This window comes from Psittacula echo (assembly GCF_963264785.1).
Source record: "Psittacula echo genome assembly, chromosome: 16".
NCBI lineage: Eukaryota > Metazoa > Chordata > Aves > Psittaciformes > Psittacidae > Psittacula > Psittacula echo.
In genome coordinates this window covers 10,698,721-10,719,687 of record NC_137752.1, presented here as the reverse complement: position 1 = coordinate 10,719,687, position 20,967 = coordinate 10,698,721, and the positions used below count along the sequence as shown (strand labels likewise).

At 49.3% G+C, this 20,967-nt stretch overlaps 1 protein-coding gene across 1 annotated transcript; it reads left to right on the top strand.

The window, feature by feature from the left end:
- Positions 1–640: 640 nt before the first annotated feature.
- Positions 641–20,266, top strand: UAP1L1 (UDP-N-acetylglucosamine pyrophosphorylase 1 like 1; the record flags this gene model as incomplete). The annotated part of the gene is made up of 9 exons (XM_080630818.1): positions 641–917; positions 8,993–9,197; positions 10,746–10,921; positions 14,589–14,761; positions 15,554–15,747; positions 16,534–16,674; positions 18,161–18,346; positions 19,108–19,174; positions 20,180–20,266. 9 exons carry the CDS (start codon positions 641–643, stop codon positions 20,264–20,266), a joined length of 1,506 nt encoding a protein of 501 aa, XP_080486944.1.
- Between the last annotated feature and the right edge of the window lie 701 nt (positions 20,267–20,967).

Here is a 20,967-nt window from a genome sequence, read left to right as displayed (position 1 = left end):
TGGGCCGTGGAATCAGCCCAGGGGACTGTGCAGCAGGACAAACCTGTACTGGGGGGTGACTGGACTCTTACACTAGTGATAGGACAAGGGGAATGGCTTGAACCTGCCAGAGGGGAGGCTGAGCTGAGCTCTTAGGCAGAAGCTCTTCCCTGTGAGGGTGCTGAGGCGCTGGCCCAGGGTGCCCAGAGAAGCTGTGGCTGCCCCATCCCTGGCAGTGTTCAAGGCCAGGTTGGACACAGGGGCTTGGAGCAAGCTGCTCCAGTGGAAGGTGTCCCTGCCCGTGGCCGGGGTTGGAGCTGGAGGAGCTTTAAGGTCCCTTCCAACACAAACAGTCTGGAATTTTATGACTTCAACTTTCTGCACCCAGAGCAGAGCTGCTCCAGCCCTCGCAGCATCTTCGTGGCCTCCTCTGGCCTCGCTCCAGCAGCTCCACGTTCCCCGAGCTGGACGCAGGGCTGCAGGGAAGGTCCCCCCAAGCGGAGCAGGACACAACGCAGCACAAGGTAGAGCACGCCGGGGTCCTCAAAGGGGCCCGGGGAGGCGGGAGCTGCTCGGCGGGGCGGGGCCGTGGCGGGGCGGTCCCGCCGCTCTCCCTGTGCCCGCAGGTACTCGCTCGATCCGGCGGGAAGGGTCCGGTTTCATGGGGCCGCCCGAGGAGGTGCAGGACCGGCTGGCGCGGTGCGGGCAGAGCCACCTGCTGCGGTTCTGGGCCGAGCTGGGCCCGGCGCAGCGCGGGGCACTGCTGGCCGCGATGCCGCCGGGGCTGGGAGAGCACTGCCGGATGGCGGCGGCGGCCGGGGCCCGCCAGCGGGGGCCACCGGAGTGCCTGGACGGCCGGATGGAGCCGCTCCCTGCCCGGCTGCTGGGCAGCGCCCGTCGCAGCGGCCCCGCCGCACTGGAGCGTTGGGAAGCGGAAGGTGAGCGGGGCCGTGGTCCCGGAGAGGGGCCTAAGCTTGGAGCGTTTCCCCGGTCCCAGCCCTTCAGCCGGAGCCGGGGCGGAGGGCACAGGGCGTCTGTGCCAGCGCCGCCTCAGGGGTACCCCAGGGCGGCACGTCCGCCATGCGGTGCCAGAAATACCGAGTTTTGCCCTAAAATCCTAGCAGAGCGCGGCCTGGCCCCGCGGGAATGGGCCGAACCCGGCCCTGGTGCGGGGCTGGGGGCTCCGTGCGGGCGCGTCCGGCAGAGCCTGGCGCGGGCGCAGACCGGGAGCGTCAGCACCGCGCTGTGCTGGGACCGGGGTCAGGCGAGGAGGGCGAGTGGGACAGAGAGCGGGGGGGGATCTGGGCTTATGGCAGTGCCACAGGGCCCCAAGCACTGGCAGCCGCATCCCGGTGCACGGCAGGGGCTGAGGAGGCGCTTTAGGGCTGTGACATTGAATTTTCGCTGTTAGCTGTTAAATATAGAGCCTGAGGCTGAAGAGCACGTGATTGGCAGGACCGGGGATAACGCCATGCCCTGCGGGTGGATGTAATCATAGAATAAATCCTGGAATGATTTGGGTTGAGGGGTCTTCAAAGCTCATCCAGATCCAGGCCCTGCAGGGACCCCTTCCACTAGAGCAGCTTGCTCCAAGCCCCTGTGTCCAACCTGGCCTTGAACACAGCCAGGGATGGGGCAGCCACAGCTTCTCTGGGCACCCTGTGCCAGCACCTCAGCACCCTCACAGGGAAGAGCTTCTGCCTAAGAGCTCATCTCAGTCTCCCCTCTGGCAGGTTCAAGCCATTCCCCTTGGCCTGTCCCTACAGGCCCTTGTCCCAAGCCCCTCTCCAGGTTTCCTGCAGCCCCTTTAGGCACTGGAGCTGCTCTCAGGTCTCCCCTTCAGGAGCCTTCTCTTCTCCAGGCTGCCCCAGCCCAGCTCTCTCAGCCTGGCTCCAGAGCAGAGCTGCTCCAGCCCTCAGAGCATCTCCGTGGCCTCCTTTGGACTCCTCCAACAGCTCCACTTTCCTTTTGTGTTGAGGGCCCCAGGGCTTAAGATGTGAAGTCCCTTCAATGGGGGCTGTGTTGCTGCTGGAATAGGGAGCTACACACAATCTTTCAGACCACTGATGGATGCAGAGGCAGGTCTCATGTAAGTGTGGAGCCCTGTCCAGACTGCGCCATGTGTGGTGCAGAAGGGAGATGGAATGTGGGAGCAGAGGAGATGGGTGGTGTGGAGGAAGCCTGGAAAGCCCAGCATCCAGTTTTTTTGGAGCCTGGTGTATGCTGGTGGCTTTCCCTGAACACCCCATAGGCATATGAAAGATGGGCTTGATGTGGGAGGTGGTGGCTTGATGTGAGCTGTGCTCCCCTCCACAGGGAGGGGACCACATATTTTACATGGATATCCTGTGTGTGCTCTGTTTTATTTGTTTAAAAAGGTTCAGATGTGTCTCCCCTCCTTCCTTGGGAAATAAAATAGTACTGTTAAAAAATCATCGTCATTAAAAAAGGAAGCCTGAAGAAAACAGCTGTGGTCAGAGACACTTGCTGAATTGTGGCAAGCATCTGCACAGCCTTAACCTAAAACTGCCAGCAAAGATGTGGGGTTTTGTGGGCAGGGGAGTAAAAATTTCCAAGCAAAAGCAGAAACAGAAGTGGCAGGGTCACAGGGAGCTTCTCTGCCACATCAGACTCCACTGATGGGGCTGAGCATGATGGACAGAGTGAGAGGAAACCCAAGGGCCGCATTGTGGTTGGTCCAACCAGGGATCACCAGCCATGCTTACATCTGCAGCCCAGCCGAGGAGGGCGTCAGTGCCCAGCTGGTACCACAGCAGCCACCCAGATGTAACCAGTGGGGTTTGGCAGAGAACCTGCTGGGATGCTGCTTGTGGCCTCTCGCTTGAGGGTATGGCGGTGAGGAGGAAGAGGACCCCTGAATTCCAGAGGCACAGGGGTCTAGGTCAGGGCTGCACAGTTAAATTATCAGTTTTGACAAACTGGTTCATTGATCTTCTAGCCTGCTGGGCCAATGAGGAGCCGGTGTATCTGCCCTGTGCCTGTCTGCAGCAGGGAAGGGAAAGCTCTCCCCGAAGCCTCTTCTTCTCCAGGCTGACCCAGCCCAGCTCTCTCAGCCTGGCTCCAGAGCAGAGCTGCTCCAGCCCTCGCAGCATCTCCATGGCCTCCTCTGCACTCTCTCCAGCAGCTCCACGTCCCTCTTGTGCTGCTGCCCCAGAGCTGGGTGCAGAACTGCAGCACTGCAACGCTTGCCAGAGTCCAGAAGGTCTGGTGTGTTTGGGATGTTTGGCCATGTGCACAAGTCAGCTTGCCCTGGCCCTGAGGTCTGGTCGCCCTGAGCCACACCAGCCCTGCAGGCAGTGTTTCTTAATCTCTACCAGCAGGGGACATGCTGTCCTTCTGTTTCCTTTTGGTGCGTTTTTATGATCCAGTTTAATGCTGGCGATGGGATTCAGACCTTGGTTTTATTTCCCAGAGGAGGGCACTTGGGAGTGAGACTTTGTGCCATGTGTCCCTGTGAACATGGCCTCATCCTGAAGTGTCCATGTGCCCTGACGTAACGTTTCCTAGTGGAGCTGGTGTCATTCGCACAGGCTTTGTGGGGATTGGGGGTCCCTGTGGGGATGCAGGCCCCTAAAGGCTCTTTTTTTTCCAGTGAACTGCCTGTGGTGTGGAGCTGGATGGGAGCAGGGTGAGCAGCCCTGACCCACTGCTTGACACAGCCCCCGGTGTGAGGTCAGGGTATCCCCTGAACTGAGCTTGTCCAAGCTCTGTCCACGAGTGTCCATGTTCCCAGCAGCTCTCACCTGCAGTGTGTCCTCTGCAAAGACTAAACAGCTGAAAGGATGTCTCCTCCTTTCCCATTCCCTCTTTTTTGTGATAAAAAGTGGTGGTTAAAAGGACCAGGCTACCCAAAATTTAGTCATAGAGTCATATAATCAGCTGGATTGGAAAATACCTTTAAGCTCATCCAGTCCAACCATTCCCAGCGCTGCCAAGGCCACCAGTTTCTGTGGAGGAGTCATATTGGCCAACCTCCAATCCTCTGGGACCTGCCCACTCCACTAACCTAGGACTATGGATAGATGATGGAGAGTGGCTCAGCGAGCTCCTCTGCCAGCTCCTTCAGCACTCTTGGATGGAAACCATCTGGCCCCATAGACTTGTGTATACCTAAGTGGAGGAGGAGATCTCTAGCCATTTCTTCCTGGATTATGGAGACTTCAATTAGCTCCCCATTTCTGCCATCCAGCTCAGGGAACTGAGTACCCTGGGGATAGTGTGACTGTTAAAGACTGAGGCAAAGGCAGCATTAAGTACCTCAGCCTTTCCGTCGTCCTCAGTCCCTAGGTTTCTCCTAATATCCAGCAGAGGATGAAGGTTCTCCTTGGCCCTCCTTTTATTCTAATACATTTGTAAAAGTATTTTTTTATTATCTTTTATGGCAGTGGCCAGTTTTAGTTCCATCTGCGCCTTTGCCTTTCTACCTTTTTCTCTACAGAACCTAACAACATCCTGTACTTTTCATGAGGTAACTGTCCCTTCTTCTACAGGTGATAAACTCTTTCTTTTCTTGAGTTCCAGCACTGTCTCCCTGTTCTGCCAGGCTGGTCTCTTCCCCACCAGTTTTATTTTTGGCACATAGGGACTGCCTGATCCTGCGCCTTTAAGGATTTAATTCTTGAAGAGTGTCCAGCCTTCTTGGACCCCTTTATCCTTCAGTAATGTTTTCCAAGGAATTCTGCCAGCCAGTGTCCTAAACAGGCCAAAGGCAGCTCTCTGGAAGTCTGAGGTGCTGGTTTTGCTGACCTTCTTTCTGATTTCTCCAGGGATTGAAAATTCAATCATTTCTTATTGCTTTGCCCAGGACAGCCTCCAACCATCACATCACCCACCAGTCCTCTGTTTGCCAACAGCAGATCTAGCCAGGCATCTCCTCTAGTTGGCTTACTCACCAGCTGGGTTAGGGAGTTATCTTCCATACCCTCCATGAACTTCCAGGCATGTTTCTTCTCTCCTGTGTTGTAATTTCAGCAGACATTTGGTAGGTTGAAGTCCCCCATGAGAACAAGGGCAAGTAATCATGAAACTTGTCCCAGTTGTTTGGAGAACATTTCATCTGTAGCTTCATCCTGGCTAGGTGGTCTATAACTATTATAGACCTATATAGTTATATAGATCTATAACATTCTAAGAGGATATCGGCTTAGTTGGCCTTCCCCCTGATCTTCACCCCCAAACACACAGCCTTCTCACTCATGACATTGAATTGAAGGCACTCCCTGACATACAGTGCAACCCCACCATCTCTTTTTCCTTGCTTATCCCTTCTGAAGGGCCTGTAGCCATCCGCATGATCAGCACTGATCATGTGAATCATTCCACCACATTTCTGTGGTGACGATCTTGGGAACACCAGAGATATTTTCTGATCATTAAAAAAAATAGATGTCATTGTTCTTGTCTCTGAGACAATAAAACTCAGCGTGGTCAGATTTGTTCTCGTACCTTAAACACGAACATTAAGCAAACACGTTTTCCAGGCAGCCTCAGGAATGATGGTGTAAATCAAGCACAGACGTTTTATGTTCTGTAGATGTTTTAGTAATGGAATCTAAGTCTTAGGCAAGGGCTGCAGTGGAGCTCTCATTCCATCAGAGGCTTGAGGAGCTGTTCTGGTTGTCTGAATTAATGTTTTGGGTTTTTTTGCTTTATTATTCTTTTGCTGACTGCTCCTATAACCAGGCTGATGCGCTTGTTCAGTGGGAGAATTCAGTCTGTTCTTCCTGCAAAATCTATATTTGTTTTTTACTTTCTATGCAGAGTAAGACTTACTGAAGCATTGGAGGGTATCTCAACAGCCAAAACATCTTCCCTTTCTTGTTTGGTTGAGCTGTTGGTATTTCATGCACTGCAGAAAATAAGATGGATGGGTTTTGAAGAGGGATAAATATTTCCATTTACTGCAGGACTGATGTGCAGCAAGATGTGTCAGTTGCTACAAACTTTAGATGTGAATATTAGTAGTTTTACAGTTAGGAAGTCAGAGCAGACCTACTTACTCAGGCTTGGGAGGATATTCATCTTCATGGTGGCCTAAAATCAGGAAAAACTTTCCAGTATTTGTAGGGTTGCACCATAAATACTGGGAATGTCATAAATTACGGGAAGGAGAGTCCCATTGCTGGGGCTGGCATATCCCAGGAATATGGCCCTGTCAATCGGCTGGATTTCGGGAAGAGAAAAAGAGAATGACACAGTTCATGCTATCAGTGGTATTGCTTTGGACTTGGGTTCATTCTGCTTAGGTTGAGATTTTGGTCCTTGCAGTAAGAAGCTCCTCTGGGAGGCGAGTGTGAGATGCCAAATCACCCTTGGGCAGATTCCATCCTCTCATCACTGTGTGGAAAACTTCTGAGAACTGACATTGTGAGCTTCCTAACTGGAATGTGGTTGGGAATCACTGGAGAGTGACTCACTCAGTGTTGTCGTTGGCTGTGGGCATGACAGCAAGTACGCTCTTGACAGTGCTCATAGCTAAGGGCTTTTCTTTGCTCAGACGCTGCTATTTATCTTGCTTTATGACAGGCTTATCGTCACTGTGAAGAGGCCAAGATTAAGCTTCCTCAGGGATAGGTTTGTCAACAGAGTGGCACTGCCTTGTGGAGTGGTGAACCAGCTCCCCATGCTGTTTGAGCTCAGCAGGACCATGGCAGTTGTTACTCCTTTTCCTGGGAAGGGAATGGGCAGGATCTGTGTAACCACATCCTTGCTCGTGATAACACTGCTTCAGCTATAGCTGCAACTGTCTTCTCCCTGCCCTGACCCACGGCAGAGTGACTACCACAACAGAGTGACTTGAGAGTTTGGCTGTGGTTTCTGACCGCAGTGACTTTCCTTTCCTCTCCCATTGGTAATTTTGTTATCACTGCTGACTCCCCACTTGCCTGTGATTCCTCCCTGCTCCATCTCACTGTTGTTGCTTCAAGGCATCGGCACAAGCCGAGGTGATGTCCTGGCAGGGATGTGGACTCAAGGACCAGCTGGGAACTGAGCACCCCTGGCTGATCTGGTGCTGAGCTGGTTGCTGCTTTGCTGAATCTGTGTCTGCATGGGGAGGAGAGAGGAGGGGAGGGAGAATGGGCTGGTTGGAAGGAAGGTTTTACCCAGGTTTTTGTGCCCCAGGGCTGCACCGTGCTGGGCTTGTGTCCTGCGCGAGTTGGCTGCCTCTGTGCCGAGTTGTACTGGGGGGACAGTCACCATTCTTGATTCTGTGGCCTTTTGCCAGGATCCTTCCCTTCTTCCAGGATCATGCTGTGTGCTGGCAAACAGCCCGCTGAGCGCACAATGGCAAACCATATGCTGGGGACTGGAGCAGGTAGTAGTGGTGTACTACCACCTTAGACCCCCTGCTATGTGTTTTAAGCCTTTGTGATAAGAAGTTCAGTAAAGATGCAAAGGAGCTGTTAATTCCTTGTGGTTTGTTGCATAAAATTAGGCTTATTTTATTTGCTTCGCTGTACAGCTCACCAGTGCCATTGTCTGTGCCTTGTAAATCTTAAGTTTAAACCTATTCAAGCTTCACCCCCTACCTAAGGCCCTCCTGAAACATGGAGACCCCAAGACTTCCACCTTCATACAGGTTTCCCTCTAGAGAGCTCTTCTGATCCCACTTGGAGTGGGAGGGTGGAATGCAGATCTCTAGAGGTGGCTTTGAACAAACACTTATGGGGTCCTGTGCAGTCAAAGCTCGCTCTGCAGCTAAGAGCTGTCAAGACCCTCCTCAGTGTGCCCAAGCTGTCATCTCCAGCCTCTTCAGAAGAGGTTTGTTTAGGCAGAAACATGGTGTTGCTCCTGTGGTGGAACTGCAACTTGTAAGCATGGAGAGGTCATTAGTGTTCCTGCAGTGTCGTGGATGACTTATGTCTGGTTTTATTGTTGAAAGTTAGATTTCGAACAGAGTTAAAACCCAGCCAGGTTATTAGAACAACAGTTGATATTTTCCCTCTCTTGCTCATTTAAACAGCCGATTATTTAAAGATGAGCTTAAAACCAATCCTGTTTTTCTGAAATTTAGTATCTTCAGTCCCAGTCAGGATTTTTTAGTCCCTGGTGTGTTTAAAGCTGGGTGTTAGTCCTCTCCTCAGAGGAGGGGGGGAAGTACTGGCTGTCTGGGGCTGCAGGAAGCAGTGTCAGGCTCAGTGGTGTGTGCTGGACTTGTGCTAGGTTGCAGAAGGCTCTGATAGCTCCTGTACAGCAACAGAACTTGGGACTTTTAATCTAGGCAGTCCCAGAGCTCATTGCATTCCTGGAGGAACACAGAGTGTTCCCTAAGGAAAAATCTTTCTCATGGTTGTCAGTCGTTACTGACTGCTGGCTTGAGAGAAGGCAGGGAGCAAAGACTGTGGATGAGCTGTGGATTTATTATGTGCTCTGGTTCTTCCCCAAGTTCTGGACTTTCTTGGTTTGTTGGAAGAAGCAATACTGTCTTTTCATTAGATCATGGCAGTCGTGGCTTCTGCAGGCTTGGCTGTGTTACTGGTCCTGACTGCAGCTGTACAGGAGCTGAAGCACAAGTACAGAGAGTTGATCAAGGCAGATTTCAGAAATGCCTGTGCTTTACTGAAGATGATGAGACTTTGCTGCTTTGGGATGTAGAAATGTTGGTGATCAGGGACCTCTGGAGGTCGCTAGTCCAGCCCCTATTTGGAACAGGACCATACCCAGCCCTAAGTCAGGTCAGCTACGGCTTTATCAAGCATCGCCTTCCTAGTAAAGAGTTTTTATCCCAATTTTCAGTTTGAACATCCTGAGCTGTAACTCGTGGCTGTTTCCAGTTGTTACACAATTTGCTGCTTTAGGTGAGGAAATTGCTGCATCAGAGAGGTGAAATGAATGTTTTCATTGCGTGCAGCATCCTGTTTCTCTCTGAACCACCAGCAGTGCGCATTGAACTGGCAGCTTCTGGCTGCTGCCTGATCTCTCCAGAAAGGCTCAGAAGACGGTGGGGTGTTGATTGCTTTTGTGATTCTTATGTTCCCTTTCTCCTGTTCAGGCTTGCATCAGATCTCGCAGAACAAGGTGGCAGTGCTGCTCCTGGCTGGAGGACAAGGAACTCGCCTGGGAGTGAGCTATCCCAAGGGCATGTACAACGTGGGATTGCCCAGTGGCAAGACCTTGTATCAGATCCAAGCAGAAAGAATCCACAAAGTGGAACAGCTCGCTGGACAGAGTCACCACTGCAAGTGTGCCATACCCTGGTAGGTGACCTCGAACCAGAGACCTACTCTGCAGGCATCTGTGTTGCAGTCCTGCCTGTGTCGTTTTCTAGAAGCATTTTGCTGGGGGCTGTAGAGAGACATATCAAGGGAGACCCTTTAGTTGGCAAGGTTTGTGATGCCAGGAGCTGGAGGAGGGTGCACAAGGATGAGAAGTGGCAGGTCTGTGTCTGCAGATCTGAGGGGCCGAGCACTGTCCTTGGACCACTGACCACTACCCTCACTGCTGTACCATGTTGTCTTTTTAAGCACAGTCCCTGAAAAACACTCTGCAGAGCACTTTTCAGGGACTGTTCTGGATGCCTCCCAGCAGTTGTCATCCACTTGTGCTGTGCCTTCTCAGGTTACTGCATGGAGGGAGAGATTACCTGGAGTTCACCGTCTAAGACCTTGCCTGCAATTTCTGCAACAGCAAAAAAGGCTTCCCCTCACAGTAGTAAATACTTGTCATGCTCCATTTCCAGGCCACCTCCTGCTGTTGTTGTTTACAGCTGGCTGTCATCTGTCTCTTCTGGCTGCTTTCAAAAACCTTCAAAAGGCTTCAAAAGAGACCAGCTCTGTGCATGGTGCAAAATATGAATTCCCTATAGGATGTGGTGGGCGAGAGAGAGGAAGGTGCTGCAGCAGGCTTCTGGGAATGTTCTCTGCAGAGTGGTCTTTGTTAGGTTCTGGAGAGATACCCTTATGACCTGAGCTGCAAATGCACCATCCCTGGTGCTGGTGGAACCCAGGATGGATTATTTGCAAGATGCAACATCTGCTGATGTTTACAGTTCCTCTCTCTGGGCTGAGGAGGCAGTTGGCTACAACAGCACACCAGAGGCTAGGCTATGCTGTGCTGCAAAGATGTACATCGGGGTGCGTATGAGGTCCAGGCTCTCCTGTGCAAGGGGTTGATTCCCCTGGCATGCTGGCAGAGGACGCTGTATACTTCTGCCAATAGTTGAAGTGCTTGACAGGTAGATGATGAAGATGGCTCTTAGCTACTGTTGAAAAAGGAAGGTAGTGGAGGGAAAAACAGCAGTAACATGGAGTTGAAAGGAAAGGAGGAAATAAAGAAACCTAAGAGAAAAACAATTCCTGCAGCCAGCATTTGCAAATGCTGCTGTTGGCCTTGGCACAGAAGAGGCACTGGCAGGCTGAGCTGCTGAGGACTTGCAGCTCATTCTGAGCACCTCATGCTGTTCAATGCTTCTTTAGGCACTTAACATCAGCTGTAATCTGGGGTGAACGAGGCTGTTGTACTGTCCTTTGCCTTGTTTTCCAGCTCATCCAGATGTCATTCACATGTAGGGAACATTCTGTCCTGGCTGGAGCTAAGCCTGTAGGTTGAATCATGCACAAGACCCTGTGCAGCATCCCGGTGGGATGAGTTCTGGAGGAGAGCTCTCCTGCTCAGTTGCATACTGCAGGACACTGTAGTGTCTCTCATTTAACACTCTTGGGTTTCCTTCTTTTTCTGTTCCATTTGTAGTTTTGTCTTTTGCTTATGCTTTTCTTGCTCATTACTCAGCACCCATTTCTGCCCAGGTACATCATGACAAGTGAGTTCACACTGGGGCCGACAGAGGAATTCTTTGTAGAACACAACTACTTCAATCTGGATAGATCCAACGTGGTCATGTTTGAACAGAGAATGTTGCCCGCTGTCACCTTTGATGGGAAGGCTATCTTGGAGGAGAAGGGGAAAATTGCCATGGCTCCAGGTACCCCACCATTTCCTCTTACATGGTACAGTAATGTAATATGTGTTGATAATTTCTACCAGCCTTGGCACATGGAGCAGTCTTTCGAGGTATCACAGTATCACAGTATGTTAGAGATTGGAAGGGACCTCAAAAGATCATCTAGTCCAATCCCCCTGCCAGAGCAGGAACACCTAGATAAGGTCACACAGGAATGTGTCCAGGCGGGTTTTGAATGTCTCCAGAGAAGGAGACTCCACAAACTCCCTGGGCAGCCTATTCCAGTGTTCTGTCACCCTCACTGAGAAGAAGTTTCTTCTCAAGTTTAAGTGGAACCTCTTGTGTTCCAGTTTATACCCATTACCCCTTGTCTTATCATAGTTTGCCATTGAGAAGAGCCTGGCTCCATCCTCATGACACTCCCCCTTTATATATTTATATACACTAATAAGGTCCCCCCGCAGTCTCCTCTTCTCCAAACTATAGAGACCCAGCTCCCTCAGCCTTTCCTCATAAGGGAGATGCTCCACTCCCTTCATCATCTTTGTCGCCCTGCGCTGGACTCTCTCCAGCAGGTCCCTGTCCTTCTTGAACTGAGGGGCCCAGAACTGGACACAATATTCCAGATGCGGTCTCACCAGGGCCGAGTAGAGGGGAAGGAGGACCTCTCTCGACCTACTGACCACCCCCCTTCTAATACACCCCAGGATGCCATTGGCCTTCTTGGCCACAAGGGCACAGTGTTGGCTCATGGTCATCCTGCTGTCCACTAGGACCCCCAGGTCCCTCTCCCCTACACTACTCTCTAACAGGTCGTTCCCCAACCTATACTGGAACCTGGGCTTGTTCCTGCCCAGATGCAGGACTCTACACTTTCCCTTGTTATATTTCATCAAGTTCCCTGCCCAACTCTCCAGCCTGTCCAGGTCTCGCTGGATGGCAGCACAGCCTTCTGGCGTGTCAGCCACTCCTCCCAGCTTAGTGTCATCAGCAAACTTGCTGACAGTACACTCAATTCCCTCATCTAAATCATTGATGAATATATTAAATAATACTGGTCCCAATACTGACCCTTGAGGCACTCTACTGGATACAGGCCTCCAACTGGACTCCGCCCCATAGACTACAACTCTCTGGCTTCTCTCCTTCAGCCAGTTCGCAGTCCACCTCACTACCTGATCATCCAGGCCACGCTTCCTCAATTTAGCTATGAGGATGCTGTGGGAGACTGTGTCAAATGCTTTGCTGAAGTCAAGGTAGACCACATCCACCGCTCTGCCATCATCCATCCACCGTGTTATTTCCTCATAAAAGGCTATGAGGTTGGTCAAGCATGACTTCCCCTTGGTAAAGCCATGTTGACTGCCCCTCATAACCCTCTTATCCTTGATATGCCTTAAGATGGCATCAAGGATAAGGTGTTCCATCACTTTCCCAGGGATGGAGGTGAGGCTGACCGGTCTATAGTTACCCAGGTCCTCCTTCTTGCCCTTTTTGAAGACTGGAGTGACATTTGCTTTCCTCCAGTCCTCAGGCACCTCTCGCGTTTCCCAAGACTTGGTAAAGATGATGGAGAGTGGTCTAGCAATGACTTCCACCAGTTCCCTCAGCACCCGCGGGTGCATCCCATCTGGACCCATGGATTTATGGATGTCCAGATTGATCAACTGGTCCCTAACCCATTCCTCATAGACTAAGGCAAACTGCTCCAGTGACCTGACTTCATCTGAGGTCTCAGGAGTACAGGGCTCTTCAGGACTGCCTCCGGCAGAGTAGACTGAGACAAAGAAGGCATTCAATAACTCTGCCATCTCAGTATCTTCTGTCACCAGAGCACCCATCCCATTCACCAGTGGGCCAACCTTGCCTCTGGTGTTAGTTTTATCAGCTATGTATTTGAAAAAGCTCTTTCTGTTGTCCTTGACCCCTCTCGCCATATTTAATTCTAAGGAGGCCTTAGCCATCCTAGCTGCCTTCCTACATCCTCTAGCAGCAGCCTTATATTCCTCCTGAGTGGCCAGCCCCTCCTTCCATGACCTATAAACTCTCCTCTTCCACTTGAACATACCCAGCAGTTCCTTATTTAGCCACGCAGGTCTCCTGGCCCTCTTCCTTGACTTCCTACATGTCGGGATGCTCTGCTCTTGAGCTTGGAATAAGCAATTCTTGAATGTCAACCAACTATCTTGGGCCCCTTTACCTTCAAGCAGCCTTGCCCATGGGATTTCCCTTAGCAATTGCTTGAAAAGGCCAAAGTTTGCCCTGCTAAAGTCCAGGGTTGCAATTCTACTTGTTATTGTACTGGTCCTACCACACAAGATCCTGAATTCCACCATCTCGTGGTCGCTGCAACCAAGGCAGCCCTCAACCTTTACTGCTTCTACCAGCCCCTCTTTGTTAGTGAGGATGAGATCCAGCAGCGCTCCTCTCCTGGTTGGCTGATCCACCATTTGGATGAGGAAGTTATCATCCATACACTGGAGGAACCTCCTGGACTGTGGCTGGGTTGCTGAGTAGTCCTTCCAGCAAACATCAGGGAAATTAAAATCCCCCATGACGACCACGTCCTGTGACTGTGAGGCTGCTCTCAGCTGCTTGTAGAGGTCATAGAATCATAGAATCACAGAATGGTTTGGGTTGGAAGGGACCTTAAAGCTTGTCCAGTTCCAACTCGTGCCATGGGCAGGGACACCTTCCACTAGAGCAGCTTGCTCAAATCTCTCTCCAACTGGGTCACTGTTAGTGCTTCTGATTAGCGTGGGAGGGTTCAGTTCAAAGTTTCAGGCTGGTGATCACAAGTGCAGCAATCTCTGTTCTGTTCTTCCCAGAGGTTCACCCACAGCAGGTTTTTTTGAAAGGCTGGCAGCATTGGCAGGATGAGGCGTGGTGCAGCTACAGGTCAAGAGCAAGTTGCAACCAGCATGAGGTCCCTGAGGTGCTGCCTCCCAGCGGTGAAGCTGCCAGGAGCCAGGCTCCTGTTCAAGGCTGATAGCTGGAAATGGGTAAAAAAGATCAACTTGCCAAAACAACTGCAGTGTCTCACTTAGTAAAGTTCTCCTCTTAACCTGGACATGGTAAGAGACTCAGTGAAGACAGCCTGGCTGTGGCCATGTTGCAGTGATGCAGTTTAGTGGCTGCAGAGTGGTTTTCTAGAGCTGACAGGAGTGTCAAAGGAAGAACTTCGAAAGGGTGATCTCTGAGGAGCAAATGTGCAGGTATCTTGTGCAGCTGCAGTTCAAGCCCTTTAAAAAGGCATTGGGAAGTTGTGGGGGAAAGATAGAAAGAGAACAGGATTTTTTCTGGTCTTTTTCTCCAAGCTGAGTTTTTAATATGATTAAAAATATAGTATGATATGCACTGGAAGATAATGAATGTAACAGGTTTTTCCCACCCTACATATAATGTTTTGCCTTTTAGTGTTTTCTCTCTGAGGATCTTATAAGGCTTCATAAAGTGTCATAAGGCTTCTCTGTGAGGCTGGTCCCTGTGGTCCCACTGCCAGTGAGCGAGCTGGGGTGTGCAGGGGAGATTTGCCTGAACTGTGTGGCAAAGCTGGTGATAAAACCTGGTAGCACTGACTCTTGGCCAGAGAGCATTCCCTGCTCTGCTGTTAAATAGCTCTTTTAGCTCCAAAACCCTTACAAAGGCACTAATTAACCAGGTCTTTCTCTTTTCTCTTGTGTTATAGATGGCAATGGTGGCTTATACCGTGCTTTGGTGGATAATAAGATTTTGGATGACATGAAGCAGCGTGGAATCCAGTATGTCCATGTATACTGTGTGGACAATATCCTCGTGAAAGTGGCAGATCCAGTCTTCATAGGCTTCTGTGTTTCCAAAGGGGCAGATTGCGGTGCAAAGGTGAAGCGGTGCTAACACTGGGACATTGTCACATGGGGAATTAAGGTCTGACTATGCCTGGAACCTGCTGGCTGGGTGCGCTTAGGTGAACTGAGGTGTTCACACCTCTAACAGCAGCTTGCTCCAAGCTGTTAGAGGAGCCGCTCGCTGCCTGCATTGCATTCAGAATCCCTACCTGTTGGTGTCCTCTGCTCTTCCCAGAGTACAGTGGGAAATAAACTTCCAGCAGAGCAGGTCTGTAACTGCACAGGGAATTACAAACTGGAATTGCTTCCTGCTTATGCCATGCCCTTTCTGCAAAGGCACTTGTCCTATCTAGAAGCTGTATTGTACTGGGTTGTGGTTTATAGATACACCTTTAAGACTAATGAAGGCATTCCTTATGCCCTGCTGTGGAAGATGGGGAAAGCCAAACCAGCCTGAGTTTTGTCACCCTAAAGCAGCAGGTGCCTGAGGAAAGATACATACTACTTTAATCATTAACACTGAAGGCTAATAGCTGCGAACATTTTCCATTTAATGCCAGGTCCCAGTCTTTGATAAGAAAAGTGTTCCACAGTATCTTGATTTCTTTTAACTGGGTTGTCTTCTGAGCAGTACTGGGTTTTATGCCCAGTCGTTGGGCAAAATGTGCCTCCAGGCTACTCTGGACACCAGCACTGTCGTGCCCCTGTTCCTGAGGTGCCAGAGAATCAGTGGAAAACAGTCCTATAGGATTGTTTGTTGTTTGGAGTTGGAGTAGTGCTGGGATTTTCTTACTCCTTGTCATAGCCCTCTGTCTTGCGGCTACAGGTGGTGGAGAAGGCCTACGCCACAGAGCCTGTTGGGGTGGTGTGCTGTGTGGATGGGGTCTACCAAGTAGTGGAGTACAGTGAGATCAGCCTGGAGACCGCGCAGCGGCAGAGTCCCAGTGGGGGACTGATGTACAACACTGGCAATATCTGTAACCACTTCTTCACGGTTGAGTTCCTGGAAACAGTGGCCCAGTAAGTTCCAGCAGACCTGCTAGGCAGCTATGCAGCCCAGAAGTACCTCCAAGGGTGTTCTCATTTCCCACGCTAACTTTTGTTATGGGTGCCTCCTGCTCTGCTCTTCACCTCCTCTCTTCCCCAAACAGTTCAAAACAGCTATATCCCCTTTCTGACAGCCCCAGTGTGCTCTTCAGGCCTTACCCAGTGAAGAAGTGGCATGCTTTGCTGTAGCTAAATCAACCATAGATATACCAGTGCATGACCTTCCTGGGCCTGCAAGGTTGAGCAGCCATGTAGGCTGCAGTATGGTCAGTGATGAAGCCTCACACTGAGGATTTTCAGTGACAATGTCACCCATACCCTCCCTTGGGATAACAAGAGGTTCGGGGAGAGGGTGAAGCTGGGGGAGGACTGTGCTCCTTGGTGTTGGGAGATGAAGATGTGATGCTGGACATTCAGTGAGCAGCTGTACGACCTTCCTGAAGAGCTTGATCCACCCTTCTATGTGGGATCTGCTGTGCTCTGTTGTCATTCTGGTCAGGTAACAATTTTAGCTCCACGCTAGGTCCTCCCTCTCCTCTTGCTTTACCCTGTCCTGTCCCACTGGTACAGGGAGTCCTGCTTGCTGGGCTGCTCTGCTCAGTGTTTCCTGGATGTGGCTTGGATCAGTTTGGAGAGAGCAACACCCACAGCAGCTGAGAGATGACCCAGAGCTGTAGTAAGGCATCTCCTTCCCAGAAGTGTACTACTTTTTCCCAAGTGGGCACAAAGTAAATGAACTTGTTCCTTCTCCTTTTGCAGAAAATATGAGCCGCAGCTGAAGCATCATGTAGCCATAAAGAAAGTGCCCTACATTGACGAGGAGGGAAATCTGGTAAAACCACTAAAACCGAACGGGATAAAGCTGGAGAAGTTTGTATTTGATGTGTTCCAGTTCTCTAAGTTAGTGGCAGACATGATTTAATTTTTCTTCTCTCTCCTCAATGTTTGTTTGAATGACTGTAGGTTGTAATGGGCCTCGCCAGGGAGCGTATGCTTGTGAGTGGCTGCTTAGAAAGGCTGTTGGATCTACATCAAGCTCCAGCACCACAGTCATGCTACTGGCTCCAAGAGGAGCCATGTTCATTCCACTGAGGATGTGGAGGCTGGTCTACCCTCTGCCAGCCCTGTTAAAGAAAGAATAAAAAGGAAATTGAGCACAAAGCCAACGTTTAATACAAGCGTATGTTGAGACTGCAAAAATTGGGTCTTTTAGGATTCTGGCTTCCATGGCAACTGCAGCTCTGGTTATGGGTTAGGTGCTCACACTCTTAGTGCTCAGAAAGAAAACAGGTCGTTTAAGCACTGTGGAGCCAAGTTACTGTTGCTGTGGAATTGTCAGTGTTGATTTGCCAAGCACTGAGAGTGCTCTGCCCTGGTTTTGGTGCAGTCAGGGGTACTTTGTGTTTAAACAATATGGGATTTTAATAATTTAGGAATTTAGTATAAGTGTTCTTACAAAAACTGTTTTCAGAGGTCTGGAATTCAGCAGTAAGGATTCTGTTGTAGTTTTAAACAAATGGTAGAAAAAGACCTCATGCAAACTGAATTACCTGTCTTTGGGGACAGTATTTTTCTCTTCAGATGATTTACTTTAGGATAGAGAGCTCAAGGGTTGAATCAGTCTCTGTTTCCTGAGATGTGTTCAATAAAGTGTCACACACCAAAACCAAAACCAGTGTGATGGAAGCAGTGCCAAGTCCTGAGCATTGAAAGGACTTATTTGTAATCAGCGATTCCTTGTGCTTTTTTCATAATACCGCAAAACCAGCTTGGCAGCTGCTGTTCACACATGAAATGCACATGGATGCTGCCATGGGATTGCTTTAATTTGCATTCCCATTTCTGGTAAATGGCTGCACTTAACATTCAATGTGAATCCTCCTGTATTGCTCATTCATCGCTGGGAACTGGTGTCCTGAGTTGATCCTTGCCTACAGATCCCAAGTGGAGTGGCGATTTCTTGCAGCAGGGGTGCGGTGCTCTGAAGTGTCCAGGGCTGTGTCTGTGCATCAGGCATCGTTTCTCTCTCCATCTTCTTGTGCTCTTGACTGAGGATTTTTGTCCATGAGCCTCCCAGAGCTGGAGAGCTTTCCGTGGGATCTCTGCAGAACTGTTGTTTTTCTTCTTACCTGTGCCTAGCTGTTGTGAGGCTGCTCTTATGTTCCCAGACACTGAGCTGCTTCTTGCGTTTTGCCGTCATACAACCCTGGTGCTTCTTTGCTGTTCAGATGGGAGGTGGGCTTTTCTCAGCTTGACTGTCCCAGGCTGCATACATTGCTGCTTCCTAAAATGTGTATGAGCCTTTTCCCATGAAAGTTGTTGCATCAGCAGGGCTGATGGCTAGCTTGCTTTTTCATTATCATTGTTTTCTCCCCTTTGCTGGTAGGAATTTTGTGGCATTTGAAGTTTTGAGAGAAGAAGAGTTCTCGCCACTGAAAAATGCAGACACAGCTGACAAAGACACTCCCACCACTGCACGGCAAGCCCTCCTGGCCCAGCATTACCTTTGGGCTCTCAAGGCTGGGGCCATATTTCTGGATGAAAATGGTTGCAGGATACCAGAGAAACTCAGGTAGGAACCTCTGTGATCTGCAGCTTCCCTGCCTGTGGTTGCTCAGCCGTGCCAGCTAGCTAATGGCATGTACTGTGCTCTACAAAGGCAGGCATAAGTTTGACTCCAGGGTGACTCAGCATGATTCTTGTTCAGCTGGTCATTTCTGAACGTGAAGAGTAATGTCCATTACAGATTCTGCTCCATTACTGATTGTGAGTGCTCCAGACAGTAATGCACAGTGCTCAGGGCTTTGTGTCTGGCAGAGATTCCTGCCACTGGCAGCATGAGTTGGCTCCTCCTATAGCAGCTCCTTAGGCAGGGGCAACCTTTTCCATCATTCTGGTTTAGCCAGGCCAAGGAATTGTAATCTGTAGTCCTCACCAGCTTTTCTGAATATGGCCCAGCAAGATTTTCAGGAGGGCTTAAGGATCAGCTATTATAGCAATTACCAATTCAGATACTTCCTGCATCATTCTAAATGGGAGCTACTTTTACTCTGTGGGGCTATTATTTCATCAGCTCATAGTTTAATAAACCCACAAGCTGTTTGTTTTACTTGAAAAGCACTCCAATAAAAGCAATGTTCTTGTTTTGGTGAGAAATATTTGGGACCTGCTAAGTCCCTTTTACTTTCACACTTCGTGTGTGGATAATGTCTGGTGCATGTGAATATAACAAATGTCTTATCCTTCTGGATATCCTATTTGGGATGAGCTTTCTAAGAAGATGCACTGGTTTCTAAGCATAGCAAGAAGTTAATCCTGTGTTCCCTTCTTTAGTCTCTCAAGAACTGAAGATGCTCCGGCTGTGTGTGAGATATCTCCGTTAGTGTCTTACTTTGGAGAGGTGAGAATAACTGTCTATGGAGGTATTTTTAAGCATGCAGGTATGCATCTGATTTCATTCCAAACATGGGGGATTTCTTTAGCCTGGGCTTGCTGAGAAATGGTAAGATCAAGGGAACTAGGTTTTGGGCTTTGTGTTTGTCCTGGGTTCAGCGCTTAAACCACGACAGTGTTACATTCCTGGTTCCACTGTGATATACTCTTCAGCAGTTTGTTCATGCTCAGTTTTAGCCATCTGTAAAATGAGACTTGCAACAAGACTGCAAAATTTCATCCATACTTATGAGTACTTTGAGATCTTCTGAATGAAAATCACAGAATATCCAAATTACAGAATTCATGGGGTCACTGTATTCAGTGTGTGCTGGTCTGTGTTTGTCTCTCAGAGTGAGTGAGCACTGAGTGAGAAGTGTGATATATACATTTGATTTAGAGAAACCACATCTTAGATTTCTCAAGTTATCCCTCTGCAAATAGCTGAGCCTGGGAAAGCTGCTTCCATTTAGTAGCAAGAGGAGCTTCCCTGTGTTGGACAGACAGGTTGAGAAATAGTGAATTGCAGGAGGATATGTGGACACTGTGAAGAAGGGTGTTCATAAAACTAAATCTTTGCTGGGTTTCTGTGTGCAGGCAGTGAACTTGTCGCAATTGATGCATTGTAAGAACAAAATGAAAACAAGGCAATTTAAGTTGACTTTTCTTTGCTAATATTATTCTAATGTGAGTTAAGGATATATCTTCCACTGTCTGCCCCTCCCCAGGAAGCTTGTTTTTGAGATCCATTGTTTTGTGGCTTATTGGTGCCTCTCCTTTATGAAACCCAGGCATGGGGCTGAAACATTTTGCCTGTCACTGGGGAAACTGTTGCTGTTGTCCGTCCTTCCAGTGATCTTTTCACTTTGGCTAGTCAGTTTTTCTTCTAGGATATTACAGAGACTTAAAACTAGTGCACATAACCAGTCTGATGCATTTACAGCCTAACAGTACTGTTTTCACACGTTCTCAGGGTCTGGAGGCGTACATGAAGAACAGAGACTTCCAATCTCCCTTTGTACTTGATGAAAACAAAGCAGAAATGCTAGGAAATTCTTGAAAAGGAGGGAGGCTTTTCTCTCAAATCAGATTCTGCCTGTCAGATCCATTGTAAGAACTGACATTACTAAAATATCGGCTATGAAGTGCATTATAAAAACCATTGCTTTGCAGTATCGATTGATGCCAAATCATTACAGCAATTGTGTCTGCACACACATGCGTGCTCACCAGTTCTGTTTGGTAACTTCGAAGGCTGTGCCTTTTACCTCAGTCTGTTTTGTAGACTGGGATGTGAATGAAGTTTACTAATACCTTCTGGGTACCAAACACATTTTATATTTTTTATTTGCTGTACATACAAATATGTCAAAGAGACAGCTTTGCATTCAAGAAGGTTAAAATCACTTCAGTGCCTTGTTAGGGATTTTGTTTGTGCTGGTGAGGTTGGTGGTTTCTGATACTGTTTTTTTTCTTTTATTTGTGTGCACATGTGAAGAATCAGTTTGAGGCCCCATACTGAAAAGTATGGAATGACTTTGTGTACTGGGGCCTTTCTTTGCAAAGATCCATCTTTCCTCTAATTCTGTGCTGGTTAGAAGATCCAGTACAGCAATTGCATCCTCTAACCAGATTGCGCAGAGTCTGCAGTGGGTAGGGATGCTGCTGTGCATAAATGTTGCTTGAGGTTTGGACTCCAAAGCAGATCAAAGTAGTATGCATATCTAGTTTTGCTGGTGCCATTCCAAGAAAACATATGGA